Source organism: Carassius gibelio, chromosome B8 (assembly GCF_023724105.1).
Source record: "Carassius gibelio isolate Cgi1373 ecotype wild population from Czech Republic chromosome B8, carGib1.2-hapl.c, whole genome shotgun sequence".
NCBI classification, from domain to species: Eukaryota; Metazoa; Chordata; class Actinopteri; order Cypriniformes; family Cyprinidae; genus Carassius; species Carassius gibelio.
Genome location: NC_068403.1, coordinates 18,788,081 through 18,810,531, shown reverse-complemented (window position 1 = coordinate 18,810,531; position 22,451 = coordinate 18,788,081). Strand labels below are relative to the sequence as shown.

At 37.7% G+C, this 22,451-nt stretch overlaps 1 protein-coding gene across 2 annotated transcripts; it reads right to left on the bottom strand.

The window, feature by feature from the left end:
* Nucleotides 1-22: 22 nt before the first annotated feature.
* On the bottom strand, nucleotides 23-19,963 carry LOC127963855 (serine/threonine-protein kinase ULK1). 2 transcript variants are annotated; one of them, XM_052563935.1, is made up of 28 exons: nucleotides 19,428-19,963; nucleotides 19,221-19,313; nucleotides 18,898-18,939; nucleotides 14,397-14,429; nucleotides 13,036-13,072; nucleotides 11,470-11,643; nucleotides 11,094-11,167; nucleotides 10,357-10,458; nucleotides 8,937-8,995; nucleotides 8,127-8,209; nucleotides 7,956-8,006; nucleotides 7,774-7,862; nucleotides 7,344-7,467; nucleotides 7,202-7,247; nucleotides 6,097-6,168; nucleotides 5,725-5,835; nucleotides 5,574-5,620; nucleotides 4,983-5,051; nucleotides 4,791-4,858; nucleotides 3,987-4,162; nucleotides 3,708-3,820; nucleotides 3,405-3,524; nucleotides 3,124-3,290; nucleotides 2,553-2,728; nucleotides 2,318-2,436; nucleotides 2,025-2,182; nucleotides 1,785-1,920; nucleotides 23-1,564 (listed from the first exon to the last, which is right to left on the bottom strand). In XM_052563935.1, exons 1-28 carry the CDS (start codon nucleotides 19,515-19,517, stop codon nucleotides 1,509-1,511), a joined length of 2,685 nt encoding a protein of 894 aa, XP_052419895.1. In that variant the 5' UTR covers nucleotides 19,518-19,963; the 3' UTR covers nucleotides 23-1,508. The 2 variants fall into 2 exon arrangements, with proteins under 2 accessions (XP_052419895.1, XP_052419894.1); XM_052563934.1 differs by having other exon boundaries at nucleotides 4,791-4,906; nucleotides 19,428-19,929.
* Between the last annotated feature and the right edge of the window lie 2,488 nt (nucleotides 19,964-22,451).

Below are 22,451 nucleotides of genomic sequence, written 5' to 3'. Positions count from 1 at the left end.
AAATTACTCAACATACACAAAGTAAATATAAAAATGAAATTTATTCAAGTACACACAACCATACCACATGCATTCTGAACATATTTTACATTTAGGCTTTGTGAATGGAAATAAAAAGACAAAAACACCAGATAACACAAATACTGTAACAACATATACAAAATAGTTCATTGTCCTCAATTTAACAGAGTGCACATTCATCACAACCATTCTACAAAATTCTGACTAATTGCATTAAAAAACCTTGATATGAAACTTTTTATCATTCAAGTTAAAAACACCTTTAGAGTTATCCCTGTTGGAAAATGCAAAAATAGTGCAAGAAATGAATATGACATGAAATGCTGGAAGTATAACAGATTGTAAGTCTCTGAGCGTCCGGTGAGATTAAACAAGCTAGGTCATTTAAGGCACTATCAAATCACTACAAAAACTAAAGACCTAGTCATCCCAGCAAGCAAACTGAAACCTAAAACACCACTTTCAGAAGGACAGCTAAAACAGATAAATATAAAATGCTACACACAAGATACTGACTGTCTTTGCATTTGACTGTCTTTGTATTGCATTTCATTTGACTTTCAGGTGTTAATTAACCCGAAATGAGCCATTAGGCTTGTCTCTGCAGGTGGTTCTTTTCAGGCATCCAGAAGGCAAAAGAGTTTATAAAGTGCTTCGCTGTATCACACACACACACACACACATGAATAACAGTATGATTGTCAATATAATACAAATCTCAAGTATTCTTTTCCAACCTCATATGACAACATATGACAGTCTTTATCAGTAGGTCTACAAAGGTTTGCCACAATTTTGGTCAATTGCCACATTTAAGCCTTACAGATGTAACACTGAATACTACACATCCACCACCGGCTGCTATTTTAGCAACGGTTCGGTGTCCACAGATGTTTAATTATCATTATTATGAATTCCCTAAAGATACAGCAGATAACTATAATTTCCTCAGAATCATGCAAAAACATGCAGAATAAGTCCATCAAAAACAGAACCATTCCATGTAACTTCAGGAGACTAATGCTACAGTCATGTTTTAGTACGACAAAATGAAAAGCATTCGAGCTGTTACTCATTCAGACTCCAACACTGGCTTTAACATTGTAGTGCTAAGATTAAATTCATCTCTGAGGAAGTGCCATCATGCATTAGTGTAGATTCAGAGGTCAAAACATTTAAACATGACATCTATTCAAACAATGATGCCGTCTTGATTCACTCAATATTCTTTTATAGTGAACAAAATAGATGTTTAAGTCTGCAAATGTTGCTTTTGTTTATATATGCATATATCAATAGAGATTTCATCTCTGTCTATTATAAAAAGTCTTTTCTCATCTTTTTTTTGGCTTTGGAAGCCAAGTATCACATTTTTAATGAGTGGGTGAGTGTGAGTTCTTCCTCTTACAGAATTTCAAATGGCAGCTGGGATGAAATGAGATGTAGACGTTGTGGGTTTGATGCCGAGCAAAATCAACGAGGGTTCATCACACACATCCTTGGGGCTGGAGGGAGGAGAGCCGCCGCTCAATACACTGTTTACCTACAGACAGACAAACTCAGAGATTAGTCATTCATATTTGTAAAAATTTAAATGACTGTTTTATATTTGAATAGATTTTAAAAATTGTTCCTGTCCATCAATCCATCCTTGAAATAGAAATCTTTTGTCGTATCATAAATGTCTTTATTGATCACATTAATGCATGGATTAATTTCTTTCCCCAAACTTTTGAACGGTAGTCTATGCGTATCATGCTTACATTTGTTGACACTGTTTAGATCTGCGGTCTCTGTAATAATTAAGGACAGACCCTCCATCAGCAGTAAGGCTTTATGGTATCGCTCTACAGATGTTTCTCCCTGACGAAACATCTCGTCCAGCGCTGCTGTCTGTATCTAATCACATAAGAAAGTAATGCAATTCATATTCTGTATTAGTGATACGATACTCATATGTTTCTCCTCATATTATAAGAAACACAATGCGTTTATGTTCATACCATCTGAATGGTGTGTGTGTAGATGAGTCTCTCGGCAGTAATGCTGTTAATGCGGTCCATGAGTCTTTGTTTGCTGCTGAAGAAGAGCTGGAGTTTCTCAGTGAGAGAACGGCAGGAGTTCACACTCTTCTTATACATCTCGTTCAGCCTACGTACTACTGCAAGGACAAAAAATGAATGTCTTCATTATAGTAGATGCAATTTTTTGCATGCAAAGATTGATCAAGTGCAACACTTACAATTTCTATTTTATATAAAGGCTGTTTCTAGTTTTCTAACTTTCTATGATGTACCTTGTTTGACAGATCCGGATGGGTAGAGTTTGCCTTCTTTGATTCCAGCCATCGCTGTGTGAAGCGCAGAGGACAGCAGTTCAGCACACTTCATATAGAGGACCAGCTGCTCTGCAGAGCTACATACACATGTGTACATCACTCACAGTGTATAGAATACATGCCACAGACTTCACACATAAAATCTGTGTGTGTGTGTGTGTGTGTTTACATATGTGACTGAGTCGTATCTCACCTCCACTCACGGCTCAGCAGGCTGATCTGGTCGGCCACCAGGCTCTGCTCTAAGAATGAAGCATCAAGTGTCATATTCCTGTCAATCCCACTGCCCTTTGTGCCAGCAACCTCTGTGATGCAGTGGGCAAAGGCTAAAATAAAGCGCAGTTGGCTCAGCAAGTCAGTATGCACCTCCTGTGGTGAAGAACAGGTAGACATCACATTCTGAATTTAACTTTCAATAAAACACATAATACCAGGTGCCACAATAACGACAATAAAATAGTTTACTCCGTTCCGATTGGTCAATAATGAAACTCTATGGTCACATACGCTACAACTTCCAAAGTTTGGGGTCAGAAGTTGTTGTTTTTTATTATTAATTAGTACTTTTATTCAGCAATAATGCATGAAAACAGATTAAAAATGTTTAAGAAATGTTAGTAATCCATTTCTAATGTTACAAAACCCCTTCAGAATGATCCAAGACCATCTTGGTCATCCTTTTTTTTTTTAAATATGATAACTATCTGGCTGACAGTCTAAAAGACCGTATCCTTCATACATAATGTATAGCCTAATTATTTTACCTCCATGAGCGTCTCCTCTGGCAGTTCAGGTGGCACAAAAGCCACACCCTCACATAGGTTTGTTGCCATGGCATCGGTGTAACCATATCGCAGACTATCAGGTGAGCTGTAAGCATCGTGCAAATGACCGTAGGTCCAGCCAGGGCTTGTTGGGCTGGGAGTGCCCACTTCAACAGCAGATGTGGTGAATTGAAGAAACATTGTGAGTACAACATATACAATAACATGCAAATATAATACATGTGTTTCAATCTCATGAAGAAAAATCATGGAAGTGTCACCTGAGAAGCGTCTAGGTCGAGTGGCGTTAGGAGGTGTGTGTCCAGGAGAGCCCAGCGTGAACACAACCCCAGGAGGACTGCCTGAGCCTGGTTCTGTGCCATCACCGACACCAGGGGGTGCTAGAGAGAGAGAGAGAGATCAGGACTCAATGCCATTTCAAACAGCATGGAATTTTTTAAACATTATCTATGACTAACTGCAGATATGAACAAAACATATCAATGAATTTCCACAACATATTAATAAATGTTCTAGTAATTTGAGATTACTGGATAAGATAAAAAAATCCCCAAGAGCTCTACCTGTTGTGTCCATGAGTTTGTCTGAATTTAAGCTCTCACAGCTGCCCCTGTCAAACTGATGTCCAAACACAGCCTTCAGCAGCTTATCTGAGAGACGGCCGGTACTTACTGACCTACAACAACACAGATGACCCATAAACACAGCTCTAGGGAACAAACTCATCTAACAGCAATCATATAACAGCAGTGATTCCAGCGCTGACCATAAAATATTAATTATCATCATTACTGCATCATAAGCTTTCTTCACCCTCAACGAAAGCCAAGTTGATTTGATACCTTTTGACGGTGTCCCTTCTTTCCGCTGGCCTGAGAAGTGGCACGCGGGGCCTTGTAGCCGGGTACTGTGCCAGATCATTCAGGTCAGACATGGTCTTGTTGCGAGTGACCAGGCCTCTCTGAACCAACGCTGTACTTGGGGTTTGACCAGAGATGGCTCGCCGACCCAAATCCCACTGAAATGAAATGTAGTCACATGAAACTGAATTTTCAGCATCATTACTCCAGTCTTCAGTGTCACAGGATCCTTCAGAAATCATTCTAATATGCTTCTTTGCTGCTCAATAAACTGTTCTTAATACTATTATCAATGTTGAAAACAGTTGTGCTGCTTAATATTTTTGTGGAAGCCGTGATACTTTTTTTTTCAGGATCCTTTAAATAAATAAAAGGTCAAAAAGCACAGAATTTATATATAAAATATATAATATATATATATATAATATTTTTTTTATTATATATATATATATATTTTTATTATATATATATATATATATATATATATATATATATATATATATTTCTTTTATTATTTTTTTTTGTGTAATATTAGAAATACATTTACGGTCTCTTCTGATCAATATAATGCATCTTCACTGGAAAAAAAGTATAAATTTCCTTAAAAAAAATTATAACAATTTCATACCTAAATAACTGGCCAAATGATCAGATGAATGCGTTTTAAATGCAATCATATTTTATATATAGCGCTGTGTTAAATCTAATGACTATGGAGATGGAGCTGTTTTTATATGTTATGTTATGTTATGTTATGTTATGTTATGTTATGTTATAGTTACTCACTCTGTGCACAGCTGATTCTGGATTGTGCCGATGACCCCGGAGTCTGTGGGTTTGTTTTTTGTCCATGGCTGTGATGTTAAAGAGAGGTGAGACCTGACCTGGCTGTTTATACACATCTGAGAGACAATTGGAAAATTAGAATAAGAAATCTTTAAAAAAAAACAATTGATATGCAGTGAAATGGTATTTTACCTGCAGTATGCAACCCTGTCCTGCTGCCAACAGGTTCAGGCTGATTGTGTCTTTCAGGAACATTTCCCACTGAAAAAGGAACAGACAACACATCAGTATCTTCTATATGATCTACAAAAACACACAGCTCCTCACCTTTGTACAATGAATTTATACCTTTATTATCTTAGTATGGTTAATATGTATTTACAGATATTTTGAATAAAACCCTGAGCTTTTTTTGTATATTTTTAATATCATTTTAATTTTAGTAAATATTTATTATTCATATAACATTTATATATAGCCGTAATCATTTATTTATTTTTTTTGAGTTTTAGATTTAGAAGTTTGTAATTTTTTATCAGTTTGCTGGCGAGACAACCATTTTTAATTTAATAATTATATTGTATGTAAACATAAACAACACTGATCTGATCTCCATAACTGTGTTAATGTGTTTTCAAAAATGTGTTTTTCTTGATTCAGACGGATTTGCATAAGATGTCTGTTATTTGTAGCTTCCTACTAAAACTACAGTTAGAGTCTCTTCCTCAATTAGTGAAGTATGCAAATCAACACACAGGTCTGCAAGAGAGCTGCTTTATTTACCCTGTGGGGAGGGAAGATATGGTCTGGATCCTCCTGATTCTGCTGTCCTGAAATTAGAGAAATATGAGAATGCATTAGGGAAAAACAAATGCATTAATGCATATATGTATGTAAATTATGTCAGAGAGAGTGAAATATAAATAATCTCAACCTGTCAGACACTGACACTAGATTCTGCTCCATCCTCTGGTAGTTGTGTTTTTGTGTCGGCACAGGAACAGGCACGGACTGAGCGTAACTACTGCCACAGGACTCCAGAGGCCTAGAAAGAAAGAGTGAGAGAGGAGTGATTGCCACAAACATACATTTAAACCATTTGTTCCCTGGTGGTCTGTGAATTACTTTCATCTCTAGAATTCCCGCTTTCTCCGGTCACGTTAACTCAGACAGCTGTCTCTCACTTCACACATGCAAACAAAGCCTATTGTTAATGTGAGCTTCTCGCATTAAGAGAGAGTGTATTATGTTTTTACAGTCTCTGCAGTATTAAATGCTAATCTCCATACTAAAACACACACAGTACCTGGAAGGGCTTGGGGAGGCTCTGACAGATGGGGAGGATGTTGGCGTCTGACCCACTCCCATCAGTAAGCTTCTAGAAATAATACAAAGACATGTACACAGTTATGTTTCAACCATTCAGCTGTATAATTACAACACTGTTTCAAAATCTGGGTTTGTAAGAAGTCTCTGATGCTCATTTAGCCATCACAGAGGTAAATTAAGTAATTTTTAATTCAGTTTTAGTACTTCAATTAAAACTTAAAAAAAAAAAAAACTGAATAAATTAAGTTTGAATTTAGTTTGTTAAATAGAAGTTTTGTATCTAAAATGTTTTTTTTTTAAGATTAAATTAAATGATACTTTTAGCTTTTTAAATTTAATTGGAAAATATCTCTTTATTTAATTAACCTTTTAAACAATTTAAATAGCAATTTTAGTAAACAATACAATGATTATGCAGCTATTTGTAATTAAAATTTTGATTCAGATGGATATGCAAAATAATTGTTCATACATGTCTAAAACACAAGAGTAAATTAAATGTTTTGTAAAAAAAAAAAAAAAAAAAAAAGTATAAAAACCTATTTTATTTTTCACACTATTACTGTTTTACAGTATTTTAATCATTACAATCTTAATGTTCATAAGAGACTCCCTAAAAAAAAAAACTGAAACTTTTGAACGGTAGTTTAAAACTAGGTCACAAATGCATAACTAGGTCACAAATGCATAAGTTGACAGACACGCAGGTTAAAAAACCCTGCAAGAATGTATTTGTAAACTTATTGTGGTAAGGTAAGTGATTGCTGTCAAATAGACTGTAAGGTCTTCCCCCTTTCTTTGCACAAGTGTGCGTAAACAGCCCTTTTCACAGAACCATACAAATGGTCAGCAGACCAAAAGGTCAACTGACACCCTTAAAATGAATATTCATGACAAGTGACATGTTGGCAAGCATGCAAACCGTTATATGAAGTGCAGAAACATAATTCTTCTGTGCATGTGTGTTATATGAATATACAGGCTACAGATGAGGAGCATGCCACATGTGACTGTATATGCTATGTGTGTGAGCCCTGTCACTTTAACACTTAAAGGCATGGAAAAAATGTTAACCCACTTACCCGCTGCGCATCAGACTGTCCTGCCCTCCAGCACCGACTAGTTCACCTGCAAGAGTTATCAGATTGAGATTTAGTATTTGTGCAAATAAGCAGTTTTGCCTGTTACAAAAAATAGGTCAAAGCGTGCGAAAGCTCATCTTACTGGTGAACTGAGCAGGCACCATTACAAAGTCATCAGAGTCTGAGGAAGAGGAGTCTTTGAGCAGGGAACCTGGAGATGGTGTGGGGTTCGTTTGAGGGAGGAGCCTCGGAGCTTCAGTTTCAGACTGTCACGAAAAAATGTCATATACATTACTGTTCAAAAGGACTCTTTAATGAATAGAAAGTTCAAAAGAACAGCATTTCTTTGAAATAGAAATCTTCTATAACATTATAAATATCTTTAGTGTCACTTTAGATCACTTAAATGCATCCTTGCAGAATAAAAGTATGAATTTCTAAAAACTGACCTTAAACTTTTGAATGGTAGTGTAGTTATATGCTACTGTATTCACTATATATGGAGCATGAATATCACAGAACACCCCAAAGAGATCCTAAAAATCATGCATCATGTGCTGTTATTGTGGTACCTGAGTAGGAGTGAGGCGAGAGGTTGAGGAACCGCTGCTGGAGCTCCCAGAGGCAGAGCTGGGATAGGTGGGCATGGGCACTGGAGAGGCTAAGAATATAATGAACAAACTGAAATCTTGCTGCAACCAAAACTACAGCAGATTTGGATAAACAAAGTGATGTACATCACAATCTTACTTACATTTCTTCATAGATGTACTAGCCTCCAGGAAAGGATGGTGGAAAAATTCATCTAGAATAGACCATGATCCCTTTATTATGATCAATTCCTTGAGATACAATGCCTGAGTTTATGATTTGCTAATGAGAGTTGTAAAGTCAAGTGTGTGATTGTGCACGTCTGTCCACTGACCGAAGTCCATGCGCTCCCTATGGTTCCTCTGCAGCAACCCAAGTAGAAGGTGCCTGAGGTGACTGGAGGTTTCTCGTGGAATCCTGGGAAAAGCAATCACATGGTCACGTTTATACAGTCGTGCAAGAGCTCTTTGAGCTAACAAAGTAAAAAAACTAAAAGAAAAGTCATACTCATGCCTTACAAAATTGCAACAGTGTACATATATAAATAAAACTTCACCACGAATGATGGAAAGGAATGAAATGTGGAAAAACAATGATAGAAAAGAAGCATCCTGTGGGGGTTTTATCAACAAAACATACAACTACGAGCTATGGTACACTACTGTTTAAACGTTTGGGGTTGATTTATAATTATGCTCAACAGCACAGCATTTATTTGATTAAAATACATGGTAAAAATAGTAATATTCTGAATTTTAAATGACTTTTAAATACAGCTGAATAGCTGAATTTTCAGAAGCCATTTCTCCGGACCTCAATATCATTACGATATGCTTGATTTGACGCAGATACATCTCCGTATATGAACAGAAAGATCATGAAAAGAAAACTATATCATTTATCTGAAACCGAAATCTTCTGTAACATCAGAAAAGTGTCTTTCCTGTCACTTTCGATCAGTTTCGTTATTCCCGAACAAACGTATTATTCTCTTGAAAACAAATCTCCCCAACCCCAGACAGGTTTTGAAAGGTAAGCTGAAGTTGTCAGATTTATGACACCAGGGACCTTTGCGCCTGTTGTGGCCAAACTAAACTGGATCATGTTGACTGATGACTAACATACAGTCCTCAGGGTCACTTACCTGGGACTCAGGCTCCGGTTTCTTTCATAGAACTGCCGCAGTTCCTGAGGAGTATTCGCCTGGAAATGATTTTACATAGAAGAATTTTATTGACAGGATTGTAACTTTTTGATCATCTGCACAATTTTTATGGACAATGCTGAGTTATAGTCTGTGGTGAGAACTGAGCAGTTCATCACATGGTATAACTGCATTCATCTTTGTAAACTCCGGCTGTTTGGGATGTAAACACACTTTTTCCAGGTCTGAGATTAAATCTTAAGCTTGAGCTTTTGTCTGTTTCTACAAATCATAAAGGCTTTCTAATGGCTGCAGGAACAAGCACTTAAAGCAGTATTTCCATGCAGGAGGAGATAAACACACTGGTTAGGGTAGAGACAACAGTGATCTAAATGAACTCAGCGACCCATCTTGACCCATTCACAGACTGACATTGCGTTACAGGACTGTCAAGAATTCTTAATAAATTACCAACTCCTAAAAGCTAAAAATACAAGCCCATAAATAGATGTGGTTGTGACCGTGTGATCAAACAGGGTTCACATGTTAGCCGTTTTTGATTCTGGAAGCTGTTAACTTGGTCAACTTTACCCACAAATCAGCCCTGCTAACAACAGCAGCACCTGGCTAAAAGCTTAGCTGAAGAATCCAATACTTAATGGCATGCACGTCACCATTTCAGAATTGTGTTTTGAATTTTAATAACAAACTAATGACCAGCCTGTGGCAATATTCAGTGGAAGTATTGCAGCAGCAAACTACACACACATGCATATTTTGCAATATGATAATCATAAAGAAAAAAGAAGAACTACCTGTTCTGGTAGTGAAACTACAGGGACGCCGCTCATGTGAATGGGCATGTGTGTATGTATGGGGGAGAGTGTTTGTTAGTAAACCAGCGGGTGTGTGTAGTTGCAGAGGCATGTGGTTTTGTTATCAGTAAGATGTCACAATCATGTTTCACACTCTACAGGGCATAAATAGCTAAGTGGTGCCAGCCAACTGCACTTTCGCAATTCAAGCAATCCAGAGCGATCAGGACTGACGCAGTAGAAACTAACATTCGGTGGCACTACTTGCATTTCTAACAATATGCTACCGTTCAACATTTGTAGTAAAAAAAAATAATAAATAATTCGATGCTTATTAATACTTATTCAGGAAGAATTTTCAGCGAATATCAACTTAAATTCTGATCTGTTCCAGAGACATGATGATGAGTAAATGATGAAAGGATTATTATTTTTAATGAACTTTTCTATTAAATTGATCCACAGTGTTTAAAGAGGAAGTCCAAGAATATATAGTGGAGAACTTAAAGCACAAATGAAGGAGCGAGGTGAGTGTGTATATCAGGTGAAAAGATGCTTTCTCTCTCAAGTCTGTTGTTGCCAGTGTGTGTGTTTGTGTTACGTACCTGAAATGGAGCTTTGCCAGTCAAGCACTGGTAGATGATGGTCCCTACACTCCACAGGTCAGCTTTGGCATCATAACTCTGTGACATGATAACCTCAGGAGCCTATAAAAATAAACAAGACCAGAAAGTCACACAGAGTCAGTCTGAATATCTAATATTTGGTTATTTTATTTTGATAAATAAAAGCAGCACTTTATTGTGACATATACTGTAAATTTCCTGTAGGGCTGCAGGATTCTGAAATCCATAAAGGCCATGTATTTTAGAGTGAAAATACGTTCTTTTACACACATGCAGCTCATGATCTGGTGTTTTCAGTGTCTCAGAGCAGCTCGGTTCAATGCATTTGGGAATGCAATACATGCTAACATCTTCCCATAGTGTTGCAAACCAAAGAGAAGCTTCAAGATGTTTGACTGAAAGTAACTAAATTAAGACCATAAATATTATACAGCTGGACTGTAAAATAAAACTATTATTTTTCTTAAATACCATCTCTTTCAGGGAAAAGTTTAAATACTATTCATTAATATTCATATTTATTATTTTGCTTAATAATTTAATTAAGTAATAATAATATAATCTTAATACCTTAATAAAATAATAAAATTACTTACTTTTATTAATACTTATCACATTTTAAATTGAAATTGCAATTCGATTTTTCTTTCCCCAAGTCATGCAGCCCAATTTTCCTGAGAATCTGGACAAAATAAAACACAAAGTCAAGCACTCACCATGTACATAGGAGAGCCACAGAGTGTAGCAGCCATTGTGTTTCCCTGCAGATACCGTGCAAAGCCAAAATCAGCTGGAGAGAGAGAGGGAGAGAGAATCAAAACTCAATGTATGGTTCTAAACACTAAATTTGAGCACTTGTTTCCGTAGTTAAAGAGTGTCTTTCAGCTGTTTGACTTTACACAGCTATGTAGTGACACTGTCACACACAAGAGCAAACAGACCTGCAGTCATAACACAAGAACAAAAACACCACAACCAAGCACTGCCAAAGCTGATAACTCGATGGCATAGCCTCATAATCAGTACAAACCGATTCAAACCAGTCTTTGCGTTTCCTTCAGTAGAAGGTGTACTCTGACCCAGCACACTCACCCAGTTTGATGCAGATGTTGTTGGGGTTAGACTTGCGCCCAGTGTTGTATGAAAGGAGAATGTTTTGGGGCTTCAGGTCACGATGGACGATGCCTTTACTCCTTAAAACACTCATGGCTCCCGCTAACTGCTGCAGCAACACACGGATCGTGTCCTCGCTCAGAGAGCCTTTAGCTATGGAGAAAGAGTTAGGAGCAATAACTGATTAAATTTCAGAATAGGATTATTCTGATTAAAATTGTGGGATATTACATCACTGTTTACAAAGAGTTGGCATCCAGCACAAACAAAAAGTCTGGCTTGCATCCACCTCCAAACACAACAACCATCCCCCCAACCCCCCCAGGTCACTGCTTTCCTTTCCCTCAAAACAAGCTTGTTTCATGAAGTCTTATTTTTAGCCCCCATGTTTTTCCACTGCAGGACAGGGCAGATAACAGACTGACAGGTGGATGAGGTCAGGCTGGGGCTTGAGTTTCAGCAGGGGATCTTGGTTCTGTGCCAGTGTGTCTGTGGCAAGAGGTGAGCGGGTGAAGGCAAACATGACCCCTGATGAGGCTGGCATGGGACCTAACAACGCTACAAAGTCTGACGGCTTAAAATAAGAGCGGCCAACGTAAACACGGTAAATGTAGCCACTCTGGAATCTTCATGGTTAGATGAAGATGTGTTTATAACCCTGTAGAAGTGTGTGTGTGCTGTGCGCGGATGAGACCACTTCCAAAGGGGCTCTATTTGTGGCAGCACATGTGTGAAATAAGCTATTCTCAGAGGTCCTGAATTACCTTTCTCTGGAACGATCAGGCAAGTTGTTTGTTTGCTGAAAAAGTCTCTGCAGTTTCAAGAGCGAGTCCAAAACCAAAGAAAGTTCAAGGCTTCAACCTTCGAGAAACTGACATTGGTCTAAAATTCTGTCAACAATCAGTCTTTATTATATAACTTTAAGATGCATCATCCTTTTGTAAATCAGCAAGATGTTGATTAATAATCAATGCAAAAATGTTATTCGAAAAAGGACACAGAAGGACAATTTATCAAGCATGGTTATTAAAATTCATTAAAACTATCAGAATATTTTTGTTAATTTAAGTAAAGCTTAAATTAAAGGTAAACATGTACATTACAACGTTGTGATGCCTAAATTTACTTTCACTTTGCTTTGAGTAGCTGGCTTTAGGTTTTTGCATTTACATTTTCATGATGTCGATGAAACAATACACAGTTTCAATATCACCCATGAAATAAAAATATTACTTTTATTGTCTAGTATTCTTGATGCATCTAAATTTGCCAACAGCTGCAGACAGGACAGGTTCAAATCTTTGTTGTGGTGCTGCTCCGAAGGTTCTACAATACAATCCGCCCTAAACTATGTCTACTCTGACCAGCTACAGAAATAGACCAAGCAGGTATAACAACATGGAAAAATTAGACGCCTCACTTGTACAATTATCCATTTACTGATCTGTTATAACAATTTCCTCATTTGTAACAACTAGTAGCAATCGGTGGCACAGTTAATGGTGAAGTACAGATGACAGGTTGAAATGAGGCTAGTGTACTTACAGTGTAAATATTCGGCCAGGTCTCCTCCATTGCAGTACTGTAAGAGGAGACAGACAAACACTGTAAGTGTACAGTCAACACAAAACAAACTCTCTTTAAAAGAAAGAGCAATCACAATAGCACAAGGGCTTCAAATGGCGTTATGCTGACAATATTAACAGAGAGGTTTGAATCAAGCTTAGCATAAAGAACGTCCTGCAAGTGGAGGTGAAATTTGACCTCTGATTTTTTTTCTCTACTTCACAAGTCTATTTTTAAAAGGGGGGTGAAATGCTCGTTTTCACTCAATATCCTGTTAATCTTGAGTACATATAGAGTAGTACTGCATCCTTCATAACTCCAAAAAGTCTTTATTTTTATTATATTTATAAGAGAAAGATAGTCTGTACCGATTTTTCCCGGAAAAACACGAGCGCCTAGAGGCGTGACGTGTGGGCGGAGCTAAAGAATCACGAGCGCCAGTAGGCTTTTGAGTTGAGAGCGTTTGGAAGCTGTGACACAGATCCAGAGGCTGAAATTTAACAAGAGCAGCATCAGCAAAGGCGGTATGCTATGTGGTATGTACTGAAACTGTATATATTTGCTTAGCGGTTTTGGAAAATGGCTAAGTTCCACTTTATGTCGTCTTTTTTTTTTTTTAAGCTGTACATGTGGAAAGTGCAGTTTGATGACAACATCGCATGTTGTTTACTTGATGTGCTTACGCGCTGATAGCTAAGTTAACAACACAGAGATATTTGAAGCAGTTATACTCACCGCATGTGGTTCCAACACACAATCGTGACCCTTTTCCGTTGGGACTGCATTATCCTTAAGAAATAAACGATGTGCAATCCGAAATGCAGGGAACAAACAAAAACACTTGCACAACTCCGTTGATGCTCTGTAAAAATAAACTCCATCCACTGGTCCCTTAATGCTGTTTCTCTTTTGGTAATCTGTGCAGGGTTGTCTTGCCCTGGCAACCAAAAACACACTTCTTTTGTGACTTTTCGCGACGCTCTCATTCTGATCAGGCTGTGCTCAGCCTCTCAGTGCTCTGCTATATGGGAGCGCGCGCTCTTCCGGCAGAAGAGCGCGCACTTATGACCCATATAAGGAAATTCCGCTCCATCTAACGTCACACAGAGCCATACTCGAAAAAAACTTTCCGAAACTTGTGACAAACCGGAAGAGGTTTTTTTGGAACAAAAATACTCCTTCAAACGTACAACTTAATTTTTGAAACTTTGTCCATGTTTAGCATGGGAATCCAACTCTTTAACAGTGTAAAAGACTCAGTATGCATGAAATAGCATTTCACCCCCCCTTTAAGGTTTACAGTGGGTGTGTGAGAGGTGCAGCTCGCCGTCTTGACTCACCTCCATGACAAGATAGACACATCCCGATATCTCCTGCAGATAGAGACACGTGACAATTGATTATATTAATGCAACACCCAGCAACATGCCATATGACAGCCATGGCACAAACTCTTCATTGTCTAGATGAGGACAGACCTCGGGCTGGACTCACAACAGATGTCACTGACTCACACTGACTCATCATACAAAGCCTTCACTTACCTAAGCTTTCTATGAACAGTCTGTTATTATAGCCTCAGCTCACAAGCAACACAAATCACTATGTGTGTCTGCTTTTCATGACAGGTTAGATTGTATGCACTCCTTCAGGTACAGAAATATCTCACTCTGCGCTTGATTTATGCATGCATGTTTAATTTTTTCTAATTTGTGAAAACTTTAATGGGTAGGTAGGGCCCGAAAATGTCATGCACAGGAGGTTGACACAATTTTTATTTATTTTTTGGTTCAGTGTTGGTTTCACATGATTCTGTTGAATCTAAAAATGAAACTGCTTAATTAATTTGCTGCCGTCTTTCATTTGTAAGTTCCAAACAATACAATAATAATAATAATTATGAAAATGAATTACAATAACGGTTACAAATTTAAAATAAATGTAAAATGAGTATTAAGTAATAACAAGAAAAACATTACCAAATAATAATAATTATTATTATATTATTATTATATTTTATAATTTATATTGGTTATTAAAATGAATATTACACTTATTCAAAACCAATTACAAATAACTATATTTACATTCATAGAAAATATTATAATAATTACAACAATTAATAATAATTCTTCTTATCATTATTATTATTGATGAATCCGGTGGATGTCCTACTGTTCATTTAATAATAGTAATATATTTGACTATATTCCAAACCCCTGTCTGTATACCAAGCATGTTTGAAAGACATTTCTATCTCAGCCTACTGAAGATACTATGCTTTTATGCTAATCAGTGCACAAAATGCTCTTAACTGACCAGATCAAGACTACTGAGAGGCTCTTATAGTGCAATAGTGACTAGGAGAAACCAAATAAAAAAATGGCCTTTGACTCTGTAACCTGCATAATCAAGCCTGAGGTGGATTCTAGATGGTTTGTTACCCCTTCATGTCCGTGTATTTTATTGTGGAAATTCTGCTCCTGAGAAGTTTAATGGAGCAAATCAATATGTCCACACACAGGCCAAGAGCCATGGTGACCGGTTTGAATGAGGCATTTACATGGCCCACTTGTTGTGCAACAAAAGTCCCATTTGGCCGATGTCCATTCAGGCCCTGCGTGTTGCCAAAGTCAGGACAGAAGCAGGAGGTGTTATTACCCACAGCTGACTGACAACAGATCAGCAGCCGGCCGGCGTGACCGTCTGCTGGGAGCAGAGTGCTTTAGTGAGCATGTCTGTTTAAATAGCATGTTACACAAGGAAAAAAACATTGTTTCATAAACGATAACAACCTCCTTATGACTTCAGAGTTGTGTAACAACTAATTTTATAAGTGTTACACAATTATTATGGATAAAGGCTTTAAGCTAAGCTTCCCCTGTATGTGTGTGTGTGTGTGTGTGTGTGTATTGAAACGGTGAGAAATGAAACCAGGCCATCAGCAGTAATTCAAAGTAAACTAAGTAAAGCCCTGCCCAGGGCTACGGAGCAGACATATTTACCAGGCCCTGGAGACGACTGTCAAAACATTATGATCCATTAGCACACAATACAAAGGAGTTTTGAAACAACAAATACTAAAACAACAAAGCTTAACAAACAAAGTTAAAGGTTTCCACAAGTGTGATATGGGGGATGAGAGTTGGGTTTCACTGACTATGCACAAGTGTTATTTCCTGTGCTATTATTCAGCTTTCGTGCAAGCCAGCCGCCATCCACCTGTGCACACTGTGCTGTCAGGTCCATCAGCTGCTCAGCAGACAGCCGCCAAGCAGTGGAACCACCTGACAGCACGGTGTGTACAGCTGGATGGTGGACAAACTCAAGACAAATCCTGTAAGTGCTGGCCAGATGTAAATTAGACTGATACTGGAGCCAGTTAAAGGGGCTGGTCCTATAATTGCAGGCTTGAATAGCATCAAATGCACCTGTGCCAGTTCTAATGGTGTGTGAAGCATGATGGAGTCAGCATGAATTATTAGTGTGCATCCACTGTCAAGTCATTCTATGAGGATATTGTGGTGAGAAGTTTGATTTACTACACAGGGTGGTTCATTCAACTGCAATTCAGTGAAAAGTTACAATTTAAAAGAGCAATCTGGGACTAGATGCCATTGTACCTTAATTTATATCCAAGATTTCCAAACTTTTGTGTCAGCTGAACCCCTTTGACTTGTGATATATTTAAAGCACCCCCTGAAATCTTAAGTTAATATTTCAATCATTTAACAAAACATTAACTTGTACACACTCTCCTTTTGTCGGTCAGTGGCATAGAGGTAAATATTATGTTGTGTTTTATTTCAAAATTTTCCCCTTTAATTTATATATTTAAATGGTTATTAAAATGTATTAATTAATAAAATACAATAATATATTACATATAAGACATTTGTTGTAATTAAATAAGTATAGAATAATATATATATATATACAGTGGGGATCGAAAGTTTGGGCACCCCTTGCAGAATCTGTGAAAATATGAGTAATTTTCAAAAAATAAGAGAGATCATACTAAATGCATGTTATATTTTATTTAGTACTGTCCTGAGTAAGATATTGTACATAAAATATTTTTACATTTATTCCACCAGACAAAAAAAATGCTGAAATTATTAAAATAACCCCACTCAAAAGTTTGGGAACCCTTGGTTCTTAGTACTGTGTTCTGCTACCTGATGATCCTCGGCTGTCTTTCTGTTTTGTGATGGTTGTGCATGAGTCCCTTGTTTGTTCTGAACAGTTAAACTGAGCAGCGTTCTTCAGAAAAATCTTTAAGGTCCTGCAGATTCTTCAGTTTACCAGATTCTTTGCATATTTGAACCCTTTCCAGCAGTGACTTTATGATTTTGAGATACACCTTATCACACTGAGGACATTTGAGGGACACAACTATTTAAACAGCTCAGCTCAGCACAGCTCTTAATGCATCTTGTTTCCTTCTGGAGCATCAGTGAATGTTTGAATCTTTTTAATAGTTGTGTTTGAGTCCCTCAAATGTCCTCAGTCTGAAAAGATGCATCTCAAAATCATACAGTCACTGCTGGAAAGGGTTCAAATATGTAAAGATGCTGGAAAACTGAAGAATCTGCAGGACCTTAAAGATTTTTCTGAAGAACGCTGCTCAGTTTAACTGTTCAGAACAAACAAGGGACTCGTGCACAACCATCACAAAACAGAAGACAGTCGAGGATCATCAGGTAACAGAACACAGTACTAAGAACCAAGGGTTCCCAAACTTTTGAGTGGGGTTATTTTAATAATTTCAGCATTTTTTTTTGTCTTGTGGAATAAATGTTAAAATATGTTATGTACAATATCTTACTCAGGACAGTACTAAATAAAATATAACATGCATTTAGTATGATCTCTCTTATTTTTTGAAAATTACTCATATTTTCACAGATTCTGCAAGGGGTGCCCAAACTTTCGATCCCCACTGTGTATATATATATATATATATATATATATATATATATATATATATATATATATATATATATATATATATATATATATATACATTTGTTCTTTTATTTTGTCTTCTGGTATTTTAACAGTACACACAATCTAAACCTGTCATACTCGCTCAAGAGCACAACACCGCAGGATGGAAGGTGTAACACAATCAATGTGTTGTGTTTCTTAATCTCTCCACACCTGAGACAACCACCTGTCTGTCATCAGATCAGCCTGACTGCCTGGAGTCCTGTCCTCTATTCACTAAAATACATTGATAAGGGTATCCTACATCAGACAACGTCTGTTCTGTATGCAAATGATAGAGACAGGCAGTTTAACGGGTGTGCTGGGCTGGCAGGTGCTGGCTAATGCATGCACAGGTGTCAGGTGTATACTTCAACAGACGTATAGACACCTGCTATGCCTGCCATTGTTTCTTGTCTGTTTACTTACAGTACTTTAGCCACAAGAGATATTTAAGATGATTCATTTTCTGTGCTTCTCATGGAGTCTAGCTTGAAATGTAGATAATGATTTGACGGTTTCTGATGCAAGAGAATGCAACATGAAATCAACACTCATGGTGAGTCATATAAAGCCCACATCTATTCACTATGGCTAAACCTACTGATATATTGCACATAGGGCGTGGCGTCAGGGGCGGGGCTTAACGTTTAACCAATCAGACGAAGAGAAATGTAGCCATAATATCAACACTGGGCCATGCAATATTCGAGTTATAAATATCTTTAGTAACATTGAAAAAGCTGTATGTTTCAACAGAACAGAGACCACCTGAAATAACACAACTGGCTTATAAATACACCTCGACAACTAAATTTGCCCGAGTCATAGAAACAATTAGTAGGTACATACCTGAAAGTCCAGTAAACTGACAATGTTCTCATGTTTCAGCTCCTGGAGAAAACACACATTCACTTTATAAGCGAGCAGAAGTCAGAGAAGCACCTGCTTCTCTGTGGAGCTAGTGATATTCACTAAACCCTTTAAGTTAAACTGTTTATATAAATAGCTAGCGTAAACGTTGTTTGCTCCACACTAGATGCCTTTCAGATAGCAACAAGTCGAGTTCCGCAATGTTTACTATATCTGCGGATATTTAAAAGCTAAACAAATACATTAAGTTAAAGTATAACAAACAAAACTGTGTGTATACAAAGTGTAACTACGAAGCTCACCTTTAATATCCTGATTTCTTTTCCCAGGAGCGACTGGGATTTGGCGAGGTTTTTCTTGTTTATGCATTTCACCGCCACTTCAAAATCATGTTTCTGTGAATAAAGACATCGGTTTACGTTATGACAATAGTAAAGAGAAATTTTCCACACATAAAAAGCCGCATCTTAACTGGCATCAGCAATCTGAAGTGAACATCTTAGCGTTACCTGTTTATTTCTTCCTTTGAACACCACAGCAAAGGCGCCGTGTCCTATCAAGTCCTTCCTGTTGATCTCGAATTTTCCAACGCTTTCCATCGCGTACAGACTTTAAATCTGCCCAGTAAATCTACAGGTGTGAGGTCAGGGTGTGGGGGATCCGTGTGTACGCAAAGAACAGGACCCGTCTATCGCTTCCCCTCCGCTGCTGTGCACCCAAACAATCTGACACTTCGGTCATGATCGGCATCGCAACCTACGTGTTAATAAAAACAAAGTCACTGTCATCTTGATCCTATTATGTTAAAACTTTGTTCAAAAGTATGTCACCAGGCGTACAAAAGTGTACTAAATGTGAGAACTGTCAGAAACAGCCTCAGGTTCAGAGTCGTATACTGTTTTGGTCGTCAGCATTTGCCAAACAAAGCTTGAAACTTGCGTTTGCAGTACACGCATGCGCACTAGCGCTCTGTCGGCACACCAGTGACTTGATGTGCGCATGCGTAAGCCAAGCTCGTGAACCGATGTTGACTTCAGTGTGGACAAATACACACTACTGGTCAAAAATATTTTTTGGAAAAAAAAGTTTCTTACGCTGACCAAGGCTACATATGCTAAATTTAAAATAAAATACAAATCAGAAATATTGTCAAATATTATTCACATTTTAAATGTTTACTTTTGTAATATATTTTAACATGTAATTTATTACTGTGATGCAAAGCTGAATATTCAGCAGACAGTCTTCAGTTTCACATGTTCCTCCAGAAATCATTCTAAAATGCTATTATATGATTTGGTGCTCAAGAAACTTGTATTATTATATTAAATAAAATGTGGCAAATACAATGAAAATGAACATTTTTATTTTACATGTGAAGACAGTCAGCAGTACGGTTTCAATGCCTCACTGTCCATATGAAATCCTTCTATCACAGTAAACCAGGGGCGATTCTAGGATTTTTTCAACTGGGGGGCACAAGAGGGGCCACGATTAATACAGAGGGGCCAATCTTGTGTTGTTTGAACTGTATATCCAAATAATTTCAAGAGTTCAGTAACCTTTAAAATCAGTAATAAACAGTGATACCCTATTATATTTTAATAGCAGTTATTCACTGCTCTAAATCAAAACAATCAAATACAATTTGTATTAACTTTTCACTTTACAAAAGTGAAAGAAAAACTAATAAATAAAAGAATCCAATGTATGAATAGTGTACAACTCACAAATAATAATAATAATAGAATTTATTTATAATAGCCTTATATAATATACACTCCTGAACAAAATCTTAAGACCAGGGGATGCTTGCAAATTTTACACATTTCGCACTAGTGGATCATAACCGGGTTGTAAGTGCTGCTTCAAAATGCCAAAAGAAGAAACAGGAGCAAGAGATAAAAAATAGAGAGTAGGCAATTTATTGAAAACTGCATTTAAGGTCAAACAGGCTGTTCATCAGCTGATCAAAAGTTTAAGACCATAGCCATAAAAAGGTCAAATCTGCACAAAAATATGGCTTTCATGTCATTGTTTTTCAAGCAGTCATACTGTCAAGATCTCCTGATGGCAAAGGCAAAAAGGCTTTCTCTTTTTGAATGTGGCAGGATTGTTGAGCTGCACAAGCAAGGTCTCACACAACGCGCCATCGCTGCCGAGGTTGGACGCAGTAAGACAGTCATTTTACATTTCTTAAAAAATCCTGAGAGTTATGGCACAAAAATCAAGTGGTAGACCCAAAAAGATTTCACCTGCACTGAGCCGCAGGATCCGACGGGTTGTCCGTGAAGACACAGGTCGATCCTCGACCCAAATTAAGGCCCTTACTGATGCTGACTGCAGCCCAATAACCATAAGACGTCATCTGCTAGAGAAGGGCTTCAAGAACAAAAAACGTCTTCAAAGGCCACGTCTCCTCCCACGACACAAACTTGCCCGTTTGGAATTTGCAAGGGAGCACCAAACATGGGACATTGAAAGGTGGAAGAAAGTTTTATTCTCTGACGAGAAAAAATTTAACCTGGATGGTCCTGATGGTTTCCAACGTTACTGGCATGACAAGGAGATCCCACCTGAGATGTTTTCTACGCGGCACAGTGGAGGAGGATCCATCATGATCTGGGGTGCTTTTTCCTTCAATGGGAAAATGGAGCTTCAGGTTGTGCAGGGGCGTCAAACGGCGACTGGCTATGTGGATCTGTTGCAGCGGGCATCCCTCTTGACCGAGGGGCCCCGTCTGTGTGGTAATGACTGGGTCTTTCAACAGGACAATGCTGCAATTCACAACGCCCGCCTGACAAAGGACTTCTTCCAGGAGAATAACGTTGCTCTTTTGGACCATCCTGCGTGTTCCCCTGATCTAAATCCCATTGAGAACATTTGGGGATGGATGGCAAGGGAAGTTTACAAAAACGGACGTCAGTTCCAGACCGTGGATGCCCTTCGTGAAGCCATCTTCACCACATGGACCAACGTTCCCACCACCCTCCTGGAAACAGTCGCATCAAGCATGCCGAAACGAGTGTTTGAAGTGATCAACAAGAACGGTGGGGCTACTCACTACTGAGTCCTTTTTTGACACTTTTAGTTTTGTTGTGAGTTTATTTTTGGGCAATGGTCTTAAATTTTTGATCAGCTGATGAACAGCCTGTTTGACTTTAAATGCAGTTTTCAATAAATTGCCTACTCTCTATTTTTTGTCTCTTGATCCTGTTTTTTCTTTTGGCATTTTGAAGCAGCACTTACAACCCGGTTATGATCCACTAGTGCAAAATGTGTAAAACTTGCGATGCATCCCATGGTCTTAAGATTTTGTTCAGGAGTGTATATATAATAGCCTTATTTATATAAATGCAGAATAACATTAATAATTCATAGAAATAAATACACAATTAATGAATCAATATAATATAAATTTAATATAATAAATTGTTTTTGTTTATTATCCACATCCCATTCAATTTGCATAGCAGCAGTTGCAGTAAATTTAAATGGATGTATAAACAAAATCTACTTATGTCAAGGCTAAT